Source organism: Vicugna pacos, chromosome 11, assembly GCF_048564905.1.
Source record: "Vicugna pacos chromosome 11, VicPac4, whole genome shotgun sequence".
NCBI classification, from domain to species: domain Eukaryota; kingdom Metazoa; phylum Chordata; class Mammalia; order Artiodactyla; family Camelidae; genus Vicugna; species Vicugna pacos.
In genome coordinates, this window is record NC_132997.1 from 82,589,510 (window position 1) to 82,608,771 (window position 19,262).

The 19,262-nt window shown below is 34.7% G+C and overlaps 1 protein-coding gene and 1 long non-coding RNA gene across 11 annotated transcripts in view; one reads left to right on the forward strand and one right to left on the reverse strand.

Annotated features, from left to right (window-relative positions):
• The window catches only part of LOC140699843 (uncharacterized), a 41,333-nt gene extending 23,313 nt beyond the window's left edge, over positions 1-18,020 (reverse strand). For both annotated transcript variants that reach the window (XR_012078098.1, XR_012078099.1), the window contains exons 1-2: positions 17,858-18,020; positions 7,559-7,697 (exon numbers count right to left, since the gene is read on the reverse strand). This is a non-coding gene — a long non-coding RNA (uncharacterized lncRNA). The remainder of the gene's footprint in view (positions 1-7,558; positions 7,698-17,857) is intronic.
• The window catches only part of LOC140699842 (uncharacterized), a 287,621-nt gene that overhangs the window by 21,641 nt on the left and 246,718 nt on the right, over positions 1-19,262 (forward strand). For 7 of the 9 annotated variants that reach the window (XR_012078094.1, XR_012078095.1, XR_012078096.1 and 4 more), the window contains exon 1: positions 18,165-18,266. The exons of 1 other annotated variant lie outside the window; for it this stretch is intronic. Coding sequence is in view for 2 of the 8 variants with exons in the window: in XM_072972358.1 (XP_072828459.1) it covers positions 18,246-18,266 (21 nt within the window). In the remaining 6 variants the exon portion in view is untranslated. Of the gene's footprint in view, positions 1-18,164; positions 18,267-18,889; positions 18,982-19,262 lie in introns of those variants that run through there. One more of the 9 variants, XR_012078097.1, reaches the window with a different exon arrangement.

Consider the following 19,262-nt stretch of genomic DNA (forward strand, 5'->3'; position numbering starts at 1 on the left):
CCATTGAGTATGATGTTAGCTGTGGGTTTGTCATATGTAACATTTATTATGTTAATATGTTTCCTCTGTACCAACTTTGATGAGAGTTTTCATCATGGATGGATGTTGAATTTTGTGAAATGTTTTTTCTACACCTATTGAGATGATTATGTGATTTTTATCCTTTTGTTAATGTTGTGTATCATGTTGATTGGTTTGCAAATAATGAAACAGCTTTGTATCCCTGGAGTAAATCCCACTTGATAATGGTGTTTGATCCATTTTGTATAATTTTGGATTCAATTTGTCAATATTTTGTTGAATATTTTTGCCTGTATTCATCAGAGACACTAGCCTTTAATTTTCTTTTTTTGTGGTGTTTTTGTCTGATTTTGGTAGCAAGGTAATGGTGGCCTCTTAAAATGGATTTGGCAGTGGTCCATACTGTTCAACTTTTTGGAATAGTTTAAGAAAGATATGTACCAGCTCTCCTTTATATTCTTTATATACTTGGTAGAATTCCCCCTCTAAAGCCATCTTTTGTTTACTGGGAGTTCTTTTACTTATTACAAATTAAAATTTACCACTAGTGATTGATCTGTTCAGATTGTCTGTTTCTTCTTGATTCAGTCTTTATAGGTTGAGTGTTACGTTTCTGGTTACAATTACACAGATGTATATATTTGTCAAGATTCATCACATTTTATATTTTAAATTGATCAGTTTTAATGTGTGAAAATTATACCATAATAAAATAATAATAAAAAGAACTAATAGTATATGTGTGAAGAAGGGAGACAGATAAATGGTAATATTTGGGGAAAAGTAGTTAATTGAAGAGATTATTTGAGCAATATTAGATTGTTTTCCTTTTAGTATATTTCTTCTTCACCTATTAGGCCTTGTTGCCTGAATCCAAGTATTAAAATTTGTTTCTTAATTGCTATACAGGAAACTTTGAATCTATTAGTATATATCCATAATATCTAATCTATCAACTATGTATCTCTGTATATATAACTATATGGATAAATACAGATATGACAATACCTTCTGTTATGCTGTTGATCAGACTGTGGGGAGAAAAGCATTCTCGTCTGTTAGATATTGCTAGTGGAAAGAAACATTTTACAGTACTATGAGGAGATCTGGTGATACAATACAAAACTACATCTGTATTTACCTGATGACCCATTGATTCTACTTCTAGGAATTTACTCTACAAATACATAGTAAGCAATGCTGTATACACACACACAGATTCATTGCAGCATTGCTTGTACATAGTGGAAAAATATGAAATGTTTATATATAGGAGAGTAGTTTAATAAAGTATGTAAACCCAGTGGAGTACTATCCAGCTTTCTAAAAATGGGGAAAGGTCTTCAGGAACTGACGAGGACTTATTTCCTGGATGTGTTTCTCATTGCAGAAAGCAAACTGCAAATGAGTATCTTTTGTATAAAAAATTATGGATAAAAACTATATACACACACATGCATGCGCACACACACACACACACACACACACACACTCTCTCTCTCTCTCGTTTGTGCAAACAGAAGTACGGGAAGGCCAAATTAGAAATCCATGATATTGGCTATCAACAAGGATGTGGGGGAACTGGATGGAAAAGATGGCAGAAAGGGTACATGGAGAGCTGGATGGAGGAGAGGACTGAGATACAAGAGACTGGAGTGGTAACACTTCTAATAAGTACACCATTTTTTAAAGTAACGGATTTTAGAACCATGTTCTATTTCAGATACTTGAACACGCAAATAATAAATAGAAACATCAAGGATTTGAAGGAGATGGAATATGAACAGAAACACATGAATCTAACTGTATTTCAAATGAATAATACAAGTATTTTGGGTATGGGGAAATAATTCTTGAACACAGTACTTTGTATGCCCACAGGCTAAAGAAAAAAGAATGTGTGTGTGTTTAATGACTCTAGTTAGTAGGTTTATTTTTCATAATTGTATGCTTTAGTCATTCTGAAATGACTTGATGTATATTTTTAAACTGAACATCTAAGTGAATCTGTTGTGAATAAGGAGAGTTAGTGTCTTTTTGTCAGAGAAGTCAAACTTGTGGAAGTTTAGAAGCTTGAATAAATGCTGTGGTGTTGGAATGAAACTGAAAGTAATAGTGTGAATATGTGGTTTTGAATATCTAGATATAGATAAGGATATATATATAAAGGTAAATTTAGATTTAAATTTATGAATAAGTGGACAGATAAAGAAATATAGGTGTGTGTATATATACATATACAGTTTAATATTTATCTGATTATCTTTTCAGTCTTATTAACATTAGTGCACAAACCTCAATATTTAAAATGAAATTTCTAAAGTCTCTGTGTTCCTCTACTTACGTATTCTCACACTTTGTTTCACTTCTTTTCCCCCTTGAGTCCCCCTAAATTTCTCCCAACTACAAATTTAACAATTCTTAAGGCAGCCTTAGCATTCTGAAGACACACAGTAAAAATTTATAAACTCATAGAAAACCAATGGGTAAGGCAGAATAAAACAAAGGAAATTTTCATTACATTAATAATTTCTACTTGACCCTAATCAGTAGGTCTCTTAAAGTTACATGCACACAGGGTAGGGGGGGAGGACAGAAGACGAGAAAGAATTGATAGTATTTGAAGTATTTGATGGACTGTCTGACACACAGTGGAAGGGGAGCTTATGAACTGAGTGTGTTGACTGTGGAGGAACACAGCCTGCTCCCTTGATGAAGCCTTATTGGTTTTTTTTATTCTGAAGGTCACATATAAGATTATAATCATCCAAGAATGGTCTTCTCATATTTTTTTTCTGTAAATGTTTGACAAGTCTACATGTGCAGAAAACTATTTAACAAAATGCCAACATAGGCTTTACAGTTTGTAATTTTAAAAAGCAGTAACAAAGATCTGCTGCAACATGTAAAATAGTCAATAGAGGGTTTTGAATAAGATTGAAAAATTGAAGGAAAATCGGTGTTCCCAGCAGGCAAAATATTACTGACATTTTTAATAATAATGAAACATAAGACCTAGGTAGGGCAAGACAGGAATCCATTTTGCATGTCAAAGACTTGTTTGCAACAAATTTGTTTGGGTTACTTTGTTAGATTCTGTAACTCTACTAGAATAAGTTCAAGGTTAAGAAAAGTAAAATAAATGTCTAAATGATTGTACAGAGACTAACTTTTCCAACAAACCTCTGAAAGAAAAAAATCTCTGTGCAAGAAATGACTCCATCTTTGCTTCATGGATGCACGTTTGTTTCACTTTCCAGACAAAAAGAAAATCAAAATATCTGCTAAATTGGCTTTACATAACCTATGTTCTCCTGGCCGTGCTTAAATTTAAGGATTTCAACCCATTTTCTTGTTGTATCTGGTAAGACTATGCGGCACATTTTCCAACTCTACTTGTGAAAATCACAATACTTCAGGTGCCCTAAAATTTAACTATCTGATAGTTTATTAACACATTAAATCCTCCTCCTTTGGGAAGAAGGAGAAATTAAGAGCAGGGGTGACAGTTGAGGAAACATGTTGACGAAATTTAGTTGGCTTTAAATAATGCAATTTAAAGTTATTTTTAAAACCTTTCATGTATAAATGAAAATATTAATCTTCTATTTATAACTAGTTTATATCAGTTACCTTTGAAGAGCCTTTTGATAATTTGGTAACTGATATGAGGGAGAAAAATATCTATCATTAACGTTCATTTCCAATTACTTCCAGATTCTTTTTGATTTAAAGAAGATTTTTGGGAGAATGTGATTGATGCTTAAAACGCTTCTATTTAATGTTTAATTAACATAGCACGTAAGCATACTTAATGTAAGCATGAGTTCCTTTGGAAAAATGATTCAGTTGGTTGTGATAGACTAAATAAGGAAGAAATGAGTTTTACGTGAGCCTATGCCTTATAGACAAATAATCTCCAACAATTGATCTTGGTTCCATAGGGGAAAAAAAAAACTATTTACATTTTTATCAAAGTTACTTTGAATCTGTAAGTCAAATAAGGTAAATTAATAAATAACCTTGATAATATTGATTTTTCCAGTCAATGAACATGACATTACACAGTTCTTCATTTTTTTCTTAATAATGCTTTGTAATTTTCAGCAAAGGGTCTTGCATTTATTTTGCTATATTTATTGTAAATGCTTTTTCAAATTGATATTTTAAATTTCCAGTTATTCAGTGCTAATATATAGAAATGCAGTTGCTTTTGGTACATTGACCATGTATATTATACTTACTGTACAATTTAGTGTATAATAGAAATAGGGAAAATAAGCACTCTTTGTGGTCTCCTGTTTTAGTGGGAAAATAGTCACTGTTTCTCCCTTAAATTTGATCTTAGTTATAGGTTTTTACAAGTAAAGCTTTATAAGTCTGAGGAAGTTTACTCCTACCTCTAATTTGCTGACATCTTTTATCATGAACATCTATTAAATTTGGTCAAATGCTTTTTCTGCCCTTATGTGATGGTCTCTCTTATCTCCCTCCCTTTCTCTGTCCTTCTCTCACTATTTCATTTTATAATTGTGACACAGTATATTGATTAGTTGTTAAATATTGAAACAAACTTGCATTCCTGCAATGAATCCTACTTATTCAAGATGCATTCTCATTTCAGTATATTTCTGGACAATTTGTTAGGATTTTATTAAGGATTTTTAAGTCTATGTTCATGATGATAATTATTTTGTAATTTTATTTTCTGGTAAGGTCTTTGTTAAGTTTTGGTACCAATATTAATACCAAAGTATTACTCAAGAGTCATGAAATGCATCAGGAATGGTTTCTTCCTATATGTTTTCTGAAATATTTTATATAAAGTCAGTATTATTTAATATAAATGGCTTGTAGAATTTACGAATGTAACCTAAATGGTTTGTAGAGTTTAAGAATGAAACCATATGAGACTAGAAAGTTATTTTTTGGGCAGAGGGGGGATTACAAATTATGATTTTCACAGGTAAGTGGTATTCAGATTTTCTACTTACGTCAGTTTTGTTAATTTGTATGTTGCAAGGACATTGTCCATTTCATCAAAGCTATCAAATTGTTATTTTAATATCTAAAAGATCTGAGTTGCTGTCCTCTCTTACATTTCTGATACTGATCATTTCTGTCTCCTCTCTTTTTATTGCATAGTCTAGCCTAGGGATTGATCAATTTTAATGATATTTTTATCTTTAAACCAGAACTGCTTCTGGTTTAAAAAACTTTCAATAACTGTTTTTATTTTCTACTGCTGCCTCTTTATTATTTCCCTCTTTCTACTTAATTTGGGTTTAATTTTATCTTCTAATTCTAATTCTAGATACTTAAGGTAGAAATGTACATCACAGTATAACTGTTTTTTTCTAATATATGCATTTATAGCTGTATATTTCTATGTATTTCCTTTTATGCATTCCAGAAATTTTGTTGAATAAATATCTTTATCATTGATTTTAAAATATTTTAACATGTTTATAATCTCTTCTTTGATCCATCAATTATTATAAAATCTGTTGCTTTATTTCATATTGAAAGACTTTCTAGGTGCCCTACTGTTACTGATTTCTAATGTAGTTCTAATTCTATTATGATGAGATAATTTACTATATTTCAATTTTAAAACTATATTAGGAAGTTATTTTGTCTCGAAATATATTTTGATGATTGTTTTATGCACAGTTGAAAAATATTATTTTATCTGAGTTACTGACTCCTGAATTAGTGGCTCTATCAGTGTAAATAAGGCCAGATTGATTGACAAAGTTCAAATCGTGTGTGTGTGTGTGTGTGTGTGTGTGTGTGTGTGTATGTGTAATTTTTAGCTGTTTTATCAAACACTGCCTGAGAAGTGTCAAAATCTTCAATGACATTGGTGGATTTATCTACTTCTCTTTAATCCTATCAGGCTTTTCTGTATGTTTCAGTTCTTTTGTAAGTGGTAAACATTATAAGCCTTGCTATGCCTTCCTGATAAATTAACCCTTTTAGCTTGATATTAATATAGGCAATATTTTATTGTGTTTATTGTCTACATAGCATATCTTTTACCATTTTTGACCTATCTAAGTCTTTCTCATCTATCTCTTGTACATATAACATAATTTGGTCTTTCTTTTTATCTAGTTTGAAAATACATTTCTAAAAAATAGAATGTTTAGTTCATTTATATTTATTATATCTATCTATCAGTATGGCAGGATTAGAAATTCAGTGGTACTATTTGTGTTTCTAAGTATTTTTTCTTCTATTTTGTCTTTGTGTTCCTCCTTTATTAACTCCTTTTAGATTATTATTTCTTTCTTTAATGTTTTTTTAATTTCAGTGCCTCAGTTGGCTTTTTAACTATACCTTTTTGTTTTATTTTTATAGTTGTTGTAGCAACTATAGTAAACACCCTTAAGTTGTCACAGTCCATAGTAATGCACCGTTTCACAAAAACTATAAGAACCTTAAAAGAGTAAAATTACATTTATTGCCCACATGTGTCACTGTGACATATTTTACTATATATGTAGTAAGTCTTAAAATTTCATGCTATTATTTTTGCTTTAGGAGTTGCTTTTCAAATAAGTTAAAATAATTTTATTTTTGTGATAATTTCTGATATAGTTCATTATTTCCTATAAAATCAGGTTTTTGTCTGATTCTATTTTCCTTTATGCTAGTGAGACTCCTTTAACGTAGTTAAAAAAAAAAAAACCCGTTGGTATGAATTTCTTAAGGACTTTTATTTGTTTGAAAGTGTCTCTATTTTACTTTGTTTTTTAACACATATTTTTCTGTACAGATGTAGAATTATTCTTGTTTCATGTTTGCTTTACTCACACTAGTGTCTTCTGGCCACCATTGTTCCTTACGATAGGCCAGGTATACAATGGATAATTTTTTCTCAGTGTGAAATCTATTTTCTTCTTGTCTGCACTCAAGATTTCTGGGTTTCTTTGATTTTCTGCAGATTGAAAATTGTATGAGTCTGGTTGTTTCCTTTGTTTTTATCCTCCTGGTGGGTCACTGGGGCGTGGGCTCAACATTGAGGACAGCAGACACTGGGGTGTCTGGTTATGCAGTTGTTCCTTCAGAGGTGTTTTGTTTTGTTCTATCATACATTTAGATTTCTGCTAGATCCTCAAGGTTCTGTGACGTTTGGTTTTATTCTTTGATGAGTCCATTTTGGTTTGGAACTTTTTGGTGATGACACATACTGTAGGTCCATAATACAAAACTTTGTCATTGCCAGGGCCTTAACTTAATGCTCAAAACTTTTATCAAGGTGTCTCTAATGTAGCTAATTCAGCATTCCAATCTCTCCGTGTACAGTGTAACCTCTGATGTCACCCATCAGATCTCAGCCCTTAAGAAGGCAATCTCTACTACAACTTACAGAGTTTTGCCCTTCCAACAGTAACCAATAGAACCTCAATCAGCCATCAAAATGCATGGGCAAGATAACTAAGAACTGACAAGTAAGAGTCCTTTATCCTAACTGGGTTACTTTGAAAATGTCAGTGTTCAGAAATTCCAGTTAATCATTTTTTTTCCTTACCTTATAGGATAGTACCTTATGCCAACTTCTTAAGTTACTGAAATATTTCACACAGCAGCCAGTATAGAAATGCCTTAGCCATAGCTAGTTTTCATTATATGATGATATCTTTCCTTCCATGGCTCTTCCTTCATACTCTCTAATTTAAAAAAAAAAAAAAAGGAATGGTTTAGGAAAAATCAAACAGTGGTAGAGAATGATTTGAATTGTCATCTTCCCAGCCATTTTCCTAACATCAACTACTAGTAGTAGTTAGTTTTGACTCAGATTTAAACTTCTATTGAGAAGCAGAGATCTACACAAAAGGCCATTTTCTATGGGCAGATCTTGTCTTGTCCCAAATTCCAGTGAAGTTTATCTTTCTGGTCTTTCTAATCCGTTTTGTGGAGCTGTGAGCAATAAAAATATGGTATAATTTAGATAGATTGATTTTTTTGCTATTTACAACTGCAGAGAAAAACCTGTATTTCTCCCATATTAATTTCTATCCCCAAAATATGGCCCTCACTGCCCATATTCTCATAGGAAAAACAGATTAGACTCCATGCCATAAACAATCAGGGCTGGCAGCATTCACTGTCACAATTAACCAGTACTTACTAAGCACCTACCATAGGACAGCACAGAATGAAGTCACAGATTGTCCTTATGGCTAGACCTTGAAGTAGGCAAAGAATACTAAATTAAAAGTTAAGTTTTGGGGACATTTTGTGTGTGACTCTGTCATAAATAAGCTTTGTGGCTTAGGCATGTTACTTACTACTATTGAGTCTCAGCTTTTATATCTGTACTTAAACAAATAAAAGGTTTTAAGAGAATGGGGGAAAATTATGTATAGAAGCCTCCTAGAAACATTAGTTCAAGCTAATCACCGTAATCTTATTATTCATATTAGTGATTGGTTTAAGAGTGTTCATGCAACTGACCAAAGAGACATGAGGGGCTTTAGTGAGGTTAATAAACTAGACAAATAAATAAAAAATAATGGAATTACCAAAATAGTCTAGTTGGCACCAACATGGTCCTAGTTAATAACCAATTGGCATGCAGGCTTTTGGTAGTAACAGTGATATATTCATATATATTTGCATACATATGAGAAGTAAATTACATTGCATCATCTCATTTTTAAAGTTGACTGTGTATATGAAAAACCAACAAAGTGTTAGCAAATTTTCTCTATGTGATAAGAGTATATATTTTATTTCTGTGTTTATGTGAATAATTTATATAACTTTTATACTTAAACATAGGTCTCGGGTAATTTTTAAAAAATGGCAATAAAGATATTTCAAATTTGAGTTTCACAGCCTCATTCACCCCAAAATATTTTGAATATTTTTTCTTGATTGGTGACTGAAAAAAGGTTAAGTTTCTTGGACAAGGAAGTTCAAAATAAAAATCATGGAAATATGAAAGTAACTATTGTTACCTTTCTTTGCAATACCATATGCTATCTCGTGGTAAGATGATTATAACAAGTCATGGGGGAAATTTTGTATGATTGTATTTAATTAATTCCAAAGGCTATTGTCTGTATCATCCTTCACCTCTGAATAATATTAGCACAGAGATTTTATCTGGAGATGTATCTTGTGTGACTTGTTCACCTCTTATTGGAATTGCCACTGAGATAATAGATTATTGTTTCACCTATTATAAGATATACTATTTTTCCTGTGTATATAAAGTCCTAATAAAGGTAAATCTCAATAGTATGTTCAGATAAAATAGAAATTATTAATGAGCGGGAGAGACCATCATAGCCATGAGATTACATGTATGCTAGAAAATATGAGAGCACAGTCTTAGGCCACTCATTTATTGTCTATCATGGGTAAATAGCTTAACCTCTCTAACTTGCTGTTCCTCTGGTATGTAAAATGGGTAATAACAAATTAATAGTACTATCATGAGTATTAAATTAATAATACAAAAGAGCCCTTTGGTATGGTGGTTTTCACATAGATGGTATTCAACTACTTAACTAAAAATAAAGTTATTCTACCGGTGGGTGCAATGCATTTAGATACGAGAAGGGAGGAGAGGATCATGAGTGTCCTTGTCACGGGAATGGCATAGGGAAATCTGTGTCGTGTTAGGTGGGATTTTCTAAAACCCACAGCAAGAGGGGAAGGTGCTATGCTTGTGGGCTAAGAACTCATTAAAAATAATTTTATATTTACACAAATCCAGGACCCATAACTAACAGAACAAGAACTTTGAAAAGTTTTTTTTTCCTTGCCAGCAGAAGTTAAGGTTTTTCAGACGTTAACCAAGTTGAAGCCTCAGGAAGGGAACTAGACCTCTGAATAAGACTGCTGTTGTCTCTGCCTCAGGAAGTTTGTGATCTATCAGGGAGGACAGATGTTGACAAATTATTAGAAATGTGCAGCAGAAATGGAGGGTTACAGATATGCGTGACAATTACACTCAGTCTTTTTAAAGGCAGGAATGTTTTGAAAAATACAAGAGAACTAGTAGAAATGTACTAGGAATTTACTACACAGAGAAATGGAATGGGGGTGAGGGTTGTTGTGTAATGGTGTAGAGAGATACACTTTAGGTAAATGAAGATCAGCAACAAAAAACATGGGCAGGTATCCCTTGATGGGAAAGAGCAAGGTATGTACAGGAAAGTTAAGGAAGGTCCAGTGTGGTTAGCTGTAAAGACTGAGGAGGAAAATGAGACTAGAGAATTGGTCAGGGGTTATTAGGAAGTTAGACAGAGCTAATAAAGGGTTTAATAGGGTATAACAATGTGAATGTTCAATCATTTTGTTATTATTGGGGTTGTTATTATTAATTCTACCATAGGCTTAAAATTATGTGGTAGACTAAGAAAGGAAAATAATTCCTCTGACTTGGTTTTATAAGGAGTAAGAAAAGGATTCCTGCTGTGCTAGAGGAGTTCTCTCAGAACTCCGTCAAAGGTTGAGACTTCCCAGCCTGTTCTGTGCAGGGAAGAAAGGCAGTCTCTTCTGGAGAAGGGGTTGAGCTATTTTTTTAAAAATGTAAAATACTGTTTTCAAATATTATTATGCAATGTCTTTGAGAAGTAAAGCTTGTTTTGCATCAGTTTCACTTGACTGAGGTGAGACAATAAACATAGGAACCTGTGATACATGATCAGAACTATTTTCAAATATTGATCTATTTTACACTTTCTCTTCTGGGGAACAGTGCCTATTTAAAGTACGTATTTATTCATCTTATTCAGGACTCAAGGAGGTGATTGCCAAGTGCAATGCCTCCGCAGGAAAGAATGATACTCTGAGTTAAAGAAAACTCGAGGTACTTGGGATGAGTTACGTATATGGATTGCATGTTTCTAAATGAAGGATTGTAAAATAATGGCAATAAAATAGCAACAGAAAAATAACTGCCATGCCTATAATTGGCAAAGAATGAACTGGAGAGATTTGGAAGCAATCTTACTTGTGAATCAATAATAAGGGAACGGAAGCTGGAGAAAGTGTGTGTTTTTGTTAAACTATAGCAAAAATCTCTGGCTTCCATTGTTTGTAATTTTTTGTTTGCTTATTTCTTTGAGATGGGAATCTCACTTTAACACACAGTATCATCATAAGAGCTAGGCATGCAATTTGGATGCAGTTGTCTGGCCAACTCGTTTAGGAAATCCATTGGTAGTCAGGAATGACAGAAGTAGTCCCTAGGAAGACCTAGAGAGCAAAATTACTTGCACTCAGTGGAGATGAATACTGAGAGTCAAAAACTGCCTTTAAATGAAAGGGCAGGTAGAGAGGAGACTGGAATTAATGTGCAGATTAGAAACCTGTGAGCATCCCTGGCTCCATTCCAGGCCTCCACCTACTACCTCAAGTCATAGTGATTATTTCTGTATGATAAAACTAGTGGCACCGTTGTAATACAGCTTTAATTGCCTTATATTTTTATCATTTTATGAGTATTATTGTATTTCACCTGGATGTATAGAGGTTGTAACTTTCCCAAATTAATAACATCCTTAGAAACAAAAGGCCTTGTCTGAGATGACAACTGAAGTCCCCATAATGTTTTGCAGTTCTGTGGAAGCAATTAAATATGTGCCTTAATGAAAGTCCTCTGAGGTGGGATTTTATAATGTCTTCATTTTAAAGATGAAGATGCAAAGGACAAGGGTGATAGCTTACAATAGCTTCTAAATCTACATTATTTTATTCTATAGTTTCTTCTATACTTTTTAATTATCTTTTTTTTTCAGTCAAGCACAGGAACTACCTCCAATAGAAATGGTTATGAGTGAATGCATAAATATGGATATAACCTATGGTTGATAAGTATGTGCTGCTTGCTAGGGTTCCAAAGATTTGAACAAAATACATATATCTCTCCAGCTTTCAAAATTTTAGAGTCTCCTCAGGTCATATAAATAGACATATATAACATAATATATGTTAAATAAATTCATGAAATAAAAAGATTGCTAAGGGTTGTTGATAAGTGTGTCAGTTAATTCTTTTCAGGGTTTGTAAAGACTTTACCAAGGAGATCTCAGTTTCAGAGTACTGTAGGATGAGTTGACTTTGCTGGGTGAACAAATAGGAATAGACATCATATACAGAAAAAAAGTATGTTCCTGAAGACACAGAGTTATAAAAAGGCATGGCTATGTACTCTGTAAGGGTGAGAATTGCAACTTGCCTCGAGCCTAAGGACCTCCTTGGGAATTACAATATAAGGAGATAAGGCTGGAGAAATAAGTTTGGGCAAAGTGGTAAAATGATTTATGTCCCAAGCAAAGGAGCTGATCCTGTAAAATCCTGTTTTGAAACCTCTTTTTTAATTTTTTAAACCAGGGGAGCTACAAAATCCATATTTAAGGTCTTATAAGAAGAACTTCTAGTCATAGAGTGCTTCTTAAATCCCTTGGCCTTTTTGTAGGAGCTTTACCGTTGTAATCTTCTAAAATTAATGCTTCAGAACTACACGGTGAAGTAGATAACATGAATCTCATTTTGCATGTGACCAATCTAAGCACGAGAAGTTAAGATACCTGCCTCTGTTCACAAATTTGGTAGGCAGTGGATTTTCTTTTGGATCAAAACCTTAAGCTTCCCATCAGGACTTCGTGAGGGGAAGAGGGCAGGCATTGTAACTATGGTGACTAGAGTGTGAAACGTTTAAATATAAAGAGACCATGGTTCTCAGAGTCTTATAAGTGCTGACCCTGTGCTACTGTGACCCTGAGAGTGAGTGCCTCCCTAATTTTGCTTCAGTCCTGCTTCTCCTAAATCTGTTGGCAATGAGGAACCCTCCATTCTCCATAGTAACACAGAAGATACTGGGAAACTTCTGCATCCAAAAAATTCCAGAGGGATAATTCACTGGAGACTTGTAACCCCTGGGCCTGTCTCCACTCAACTCCTCTAATCCACTCTCTGCAAACCTCTCCCAGAATATGTTGAAAAGCCATATCATATGTCTCTTTCCTGCTTAAGAGGTTTTTTTGTTTTGTTTTGTTTTTAGTTATCTATTCATTTGATGTAGGAATGAGCCTAAAATCCTTCATACGGCCATCAAATTTCTCTCTCTCAGGCCTGCTTTTCTCATTCTCTGCCACTTCCACTCCCTTTATCCACATCCTATCAACATTAGTTTTTATCCAATTCTGCCAGTAATGAGCTCTTTCAACTCAGTGCCTCTACATTAGCTGCTCCTCTTCCTGGACTATTCTTCCCTTCTTTTTATATTCCACCAAGACTCAACACTGAGGTCTTAGCATCTGGATCTCTTCATTAGAGATGCTTTTTCTTCTTTTATGAAAATAGCTCTTTTGAGAGAGAACTCAGAGAAGATATAGTTCACCTATTTAAGGTGTTCAGGGTTCTGTGGTATCTTCATATGTATTTGTAATCCCTATCTTCCCACCTCCACCCACAGCCCTAAGCAACCATTAATCTATAGATTTCCCTGTTATGGACTTTCATCTCAATAGAATCATATAATGTATAGGCTTTTATAGTCAGTTTCACTTACCATAATGTTTTCAGTATTCATCCGTGTTATGGCATGTATTGGTAATTCATCCTTTTTTATGATGTGAATAATAATTCATTTTATTGATATATCACATTTTGGTTGTTCATTGATACTTTTGAGATGTTTCCACCTTTTTGTTATTATGAATAATGCTGTTACAAATATTCATGTACAAGTGTTTGTGTACATGTATTTTTATTTCTCTTAAGTATACCTAGTAGTGAAGTTAGCCATTTGCGTGTCTTCCTTGGAGAAATGTCCATTCAGATCATTTGCCCATTTTTTTAAAAAAATTGAGTTATTTTTTCTATTATTATTTAGTATTTAAGGCTTCTTTATATATTCTAGATATAAGTCCCTTTTCAGATACATGATTTGCAAAAATTTCTCCCATTATATGGATTGTATTGTCACTTTCTTTGGGCTATCATTTGAAGTAAATATTTAAAAAATTAATGGAGTTCAGTGTATCTATTTTTTTGTTGTTGTTGTTTGCTTGTGCTTTTGATAATATTACTGAAGCATTATTTGCCAAATCAAAGGTGGGAAGGCTGTGAAAGAATTAACAAAAAAATACTTAGCATTATACAGGAAGCAGATTATGTGAAAGAGGAAGTTTCCAGTCACCCTGGGTTGACAATGGTGTTTGTAGGGCTATTTTTCTCTTTCAAATCACACATAGTTTTTAAACTCTACTAATTCCCTGTTGATGGCTGTACTGTTTCAACAATGTCTTGGAGCACCAAACTCCTTACAAACTGATCTAATCAAGTTGCACCTTCTTTGAAGGAAAGTTTCTGAGGCCCATGTTATGTATTTATTCTAATCCCAGGTGGGCTCTTCTCAGCTGTGTCATTCCCCAGTTCTCTCGTGGACACTAGCTAGCCTACAGACTAGGCTGGATCTTCATCAAATCCATTAATCCCCTTCCAGTTGCCTTTCATTGCAACCCCCCTGTTCTTTTTTTTTTTTTTTTACATTTTTTTATTGATTCATAATCATTTTACAGTGTTGTGTCAAATTCCAGTGTTCAGCACAGTTTTTCAGTCATTCATGGACATATACACACTCATTGTCACATTTTTTTCTCTGTGATTTATCATAACATTTTGTGTATATTTCCCTGTGCTATACAGTGTAATCTTGTTTATCTATTCTACAATTTTGAAATTCTTGATAGCACCCTTAGGTTTGTATTTGTCCAAGCTCCTTTGCAAATGAAATCAATTATTGGGAAGAGATTAGGAGCTATTTCTTTTGCTACTTGCTTTTTCTTCCAGATACCCTTACTCTTGAGAACTCAGTGGAGGGTGTGGCAGCAGCCTGAGGTCCTTTCTGCTTGCCTCTCAGAATAAAGTCACTGACAAGCCAGTGGGCAAAGACTATAGGCATCCCAGATTTCTCAAATTGTCATGTCCAAGGTAGAATTTCTCTCTGTTTCCCTAGTGGGACTGGAACAAAGACGGGAGCTCTCACCTTTTTAATTCATTAACCCAGGGTTTGGTCTCAGTAGCAGGTAGTTGGGGACAGGATGAAGAATTCTGAAGTCTTGCTTCTCCTGGGAAGAAAACTCTCTGACTTGGAGCTAGGGGAAGAGGATGCACTAGGTTCTTGGCTCCAGTAATCTGGAGCAGTCTCTACCTTGCTGAGCTAAAGGAAGGGTGAAGAGAGAGTAGTCTTTGTTCAGATACCACAGATTCTTGTCTTTCTTACTGAATTTGCACAGATTTTCTTGAGCAAATTTCTTCATTTGCTCTTTACCTTTACTACCATTTCCAGAGGCTTTCAGTTTTTAAAAAAATAATTTTTACTAGTTTTATTGAGATATAAATGAGGAGAGCTATTCATGTCAGGTGCTGATAGTCAAAGCTCTTCTGAATTCCTGTTCTAAATTAGAGCCCTTTGTAAAGTTATCTCATTTATCCTGGTTAAATTTCCTATCTGTATATTATTATCATAACATAATTATAAATGCCAATTAAAGTGATAAATGTATATTTTTAACAGCTTTCTTTTAATGGACTATGTGTTTTGTTTCACAACTATATTCCCATTGACTAAACTAGTTCCTGGCTTCTCAAATACGTGTTGAGTAAATAGCTGGCCACACTAAATAGAGTTGACTGGACTGTATTGGTTAAAGAAACATGTGTATATGGCAGAGGTGGGGAGGAGGGATTTTAAAATGAGTCCAGACCTTCAAACCTGGTAAGAGGTCAGTCTCTACCCTGTCTAAGTGTGATGGAGAATATTGAAGATAGATCCCATTAGTGGTGAACTTAACTTTAAGTCTTAACAACAGGAGGCATTTTGCAATATTTGTGTACAGACTTTTAAAAAGTTCTTATTCACAAGAGACCAGGGTGAAACATCAGTTTTCAGAAAGCCCTGGTTGGGATTAAAGAAATCATTCATTGCCCTAGCTTGAGGGAGTCGTCGCGGGGTAAGAGCCCTCTCAAGAATTGAAAATTCCTACTTCCTTAGCTTACACAGTCCCCATGTCATTTAGAGATTTAGAGATCTTCATTTTTCAGTTTGGACAGGGGAGCAGATCTGAGGGACAAAAATCAGCAATCTGTGTAAGAATGGGAACTAGAATGCAGGAATGGTGTCTTAATCCAGAGTTAAATCAGATGTCTTGAATTAGGGTCAAATGAAAGTATGGTTAAGAATGTCAACGATTTCTGAATACAGAGAGTTTGGAAGCACAAAATAATAAGAATTCTGTCTTATTTTGGTCTCAAATCCATTGGAGTTCTTAACAGAACAAAAAGACAGAGTAAGGAGGGTTTGCTCTCTCTGCCTGACTGTCTTTGATCTGGGACAATGTAAGTCTTCTCTTGCCTTCAGACTTGGATTCAGACTGGAAATTACTGGTTTTCAGGACTCCAGACTGGGTCTGGAACTAAACCATCAGTTACCCTGGGTCTTCAGCTTTCTGATTGCAGACTGTGGGACTCTCATCTTTCATAACTGTGTGTGTGTGTGTGTGTGTGTGTGTGTGTGTGTAAAATTGATCCTTGAACAACAGAGGTTTTGAACTGCATGAGTCCACTTATACATAGATTTTTTTCAATAAATATGTACTGCAGTACTATAGAATTCCCAGTTGCTTGAATCTGTGGATATGGAGGGCCGACTATACAGTTTTATGCAAATTTTTGTGCGCAGGATTGGTGCCCCTGATCCCTGCTTGTTCAAGGGTCAATTCTATCTTTTTTTGCGGGGGGAGGTAGGTAATTAGTGTTATTTATTTAATCCCCAGGACCTCGTGCATACTAAGCATGTGCTCTAGCGCTTGAGCTGTATCCTCCGATCTTGGGTGAACTCTCTCTTTTTTTGATTCTGTGTCTTTGGAGAATCCAGACTAATACAGATTTTACTTGACTACAGGTTGCGACTGTTCATTATCAAATGACTTTACTGTTAACTGGCCCATAGACACATGGCCCTGGAGGATGTGCAAAGCAGTCATTTATCTGCAGGATTGAATTATACCTCATGGCCCTATGTATAGTTACAGTTTCAAAAGGGGCATCTCCTGCCATCCCTAATAAGAATGATGTAAACAATAACACATCGATAAAAACAATAATTTTATGGTCAATTGATGTTTCCGTAATCTCGTGTGGCATTGATATTGCTATTTTAATTGAGCTAAAATAATTTAGAGAGCATTCGGTTGGTGATAGGAGCTAGGGCTCATCTGTCAGGCGTCGCCAAGACCACCCTCGGTGATTCACTAGAATGACCCACAGGACTCAAAAATTATTATACTCACTGTATGGTTTATTACAGTGAATGGATACAGATGAAAATCAGCAAAGGGAAAAGGCAGGAGGGGCCATGTCTGGAACATGTGAGGTACAAAATACCAGTGGAATCACATGGGACGCACTGTATAATTTTTCCTGCAAAGATGTGTAACAGTACATACAGATTGTTGCAAAAAAGAGGAGCTCACCTGAACATTGCTGTCCAGGATTTTTATTGGAAGCCAGTCATGTGAACATTCAGTACTTGTGTGAATGACCTCAGCTCTCAAAGAAAAATCTAGGTATTCACCATAAATCATATCGTTAGCATAATCTGTCTGATCAAACTTCTACAGCATGGTCCAAGGCCTCAGGCATACAAAACCCATCATCAGATAGAATATTCATAGTGCTCAGAGTTCAGTGGCTAGGAACTGACCAAGAGCTATTCCTAAAAATAGACTTTTGTGGGGGAGGGATGTGCAGGATTTGAGAACATTATCCCTTTCCTTTATATGCTTTGTCTATTTTGGTTACCTACCCAGATCTTTAACTCTTCTAGTATCCTTGAACTAGAGTCCCTGGCAGCCACACAGCTATCCTTCTCTGGGTCTAGAAGGCAAAAAATAAAACCTTAAGTTCCACTTGGTTACTTCTCCCCCGAGTCTTTTCATCTTGTGCTCTTCCCATTTCTGCTTGGTAAGGATCAGGATTCTGTGACTAACACTTACTGAGCGGATATTTTGTGATGCGTTTGCTTCTAAGAGCCTTACTTTATTATCATAATCTTAAGTTACCCTGGCAACTTCTGAGATGTCTGTGTGATGTTTGTGTATGTTGAGGGGACAGAGAGGTGAATGGATGGGATGGAAGCATGAAGAAGGAAGAAAATCATTGTTCTTCCACACATCTGAAATGATAGTACTAAAATGCTGTTTAAAATTGATCAGGTACAGGTTTTAGTTCACTATTAAGAAGCACTTTTTAAGAGCAAGATCCAGTCACAGTGGAAGAGGCCGACTTGCATAGCAGTGAGCCCCTTGCAACTAGAAGTATTTGACGAGAAATTGAGTCAGGGGTCCATTCTTTTTCCATGGGTGGGAGACAGGAATAGATGACTTCTAAATTTTCTTATATTTTAATAGTATTATACTCTGTTTTGGAAGAAAAGGGCACAAGGTGGGTTTTGGTTTCTCCCAAGATTATCCAACTAATTAATGACAAAGCCAGGTCAGGATTTGTCTCACCTATGCTGCCTCCTGGCTTAATGCTTATGGAAGCCCATAATAGTTAGGGATTAAACAAAAGGTAAGATGGTTACTGATTTTGGCTTTTTAAAAACTAACGTGTTTAGCAGAATGGGAACTACAGACGATTTATTTGTTTCCCAATGGATTTTTTTTTTTTTAATGCAGTCACGAAAGGCCTTTGGAAATTTATCTGTAAACTTTTCCTTCCTTTTTAGTCTTCTTTTTTTAGTATACTTGATCTTTTAGATGTTTGAAATTTGACTATGGAGTTGGACTTTAACCAATAAATATTGATTGTCTCCTTCTTCTCAAAACATATTTAGGCACATAAAGAATCAACAGGATGGACCTTCATGTTTCAGTCTACAAACGAAAATGGGCCATGGGAAGAAAATAGCTAATGTTTTAAGAGCAGGTACCATCCGTATCTACTGAGGCATTAAGACATAAGTGCTGTGGAGCCTAGAGCAAGGAATCCAGCTCATGTATTACTTTAACAAACATAAATTAGTCACACTTCCCTGGGCTCAGCGCTAGGTGCAACAGATACATTAATGCAGAAACAAAGCAAAACACACATTTTGTCCCTGATCTTTTGAAAGTTCCAGTCACCTGAGACAACAGTAATACAAACAAAAATACATCCATGAACAATTATGCAGTTGTTATGAAGCAAATTAGAAGCTCCTAAGAAAG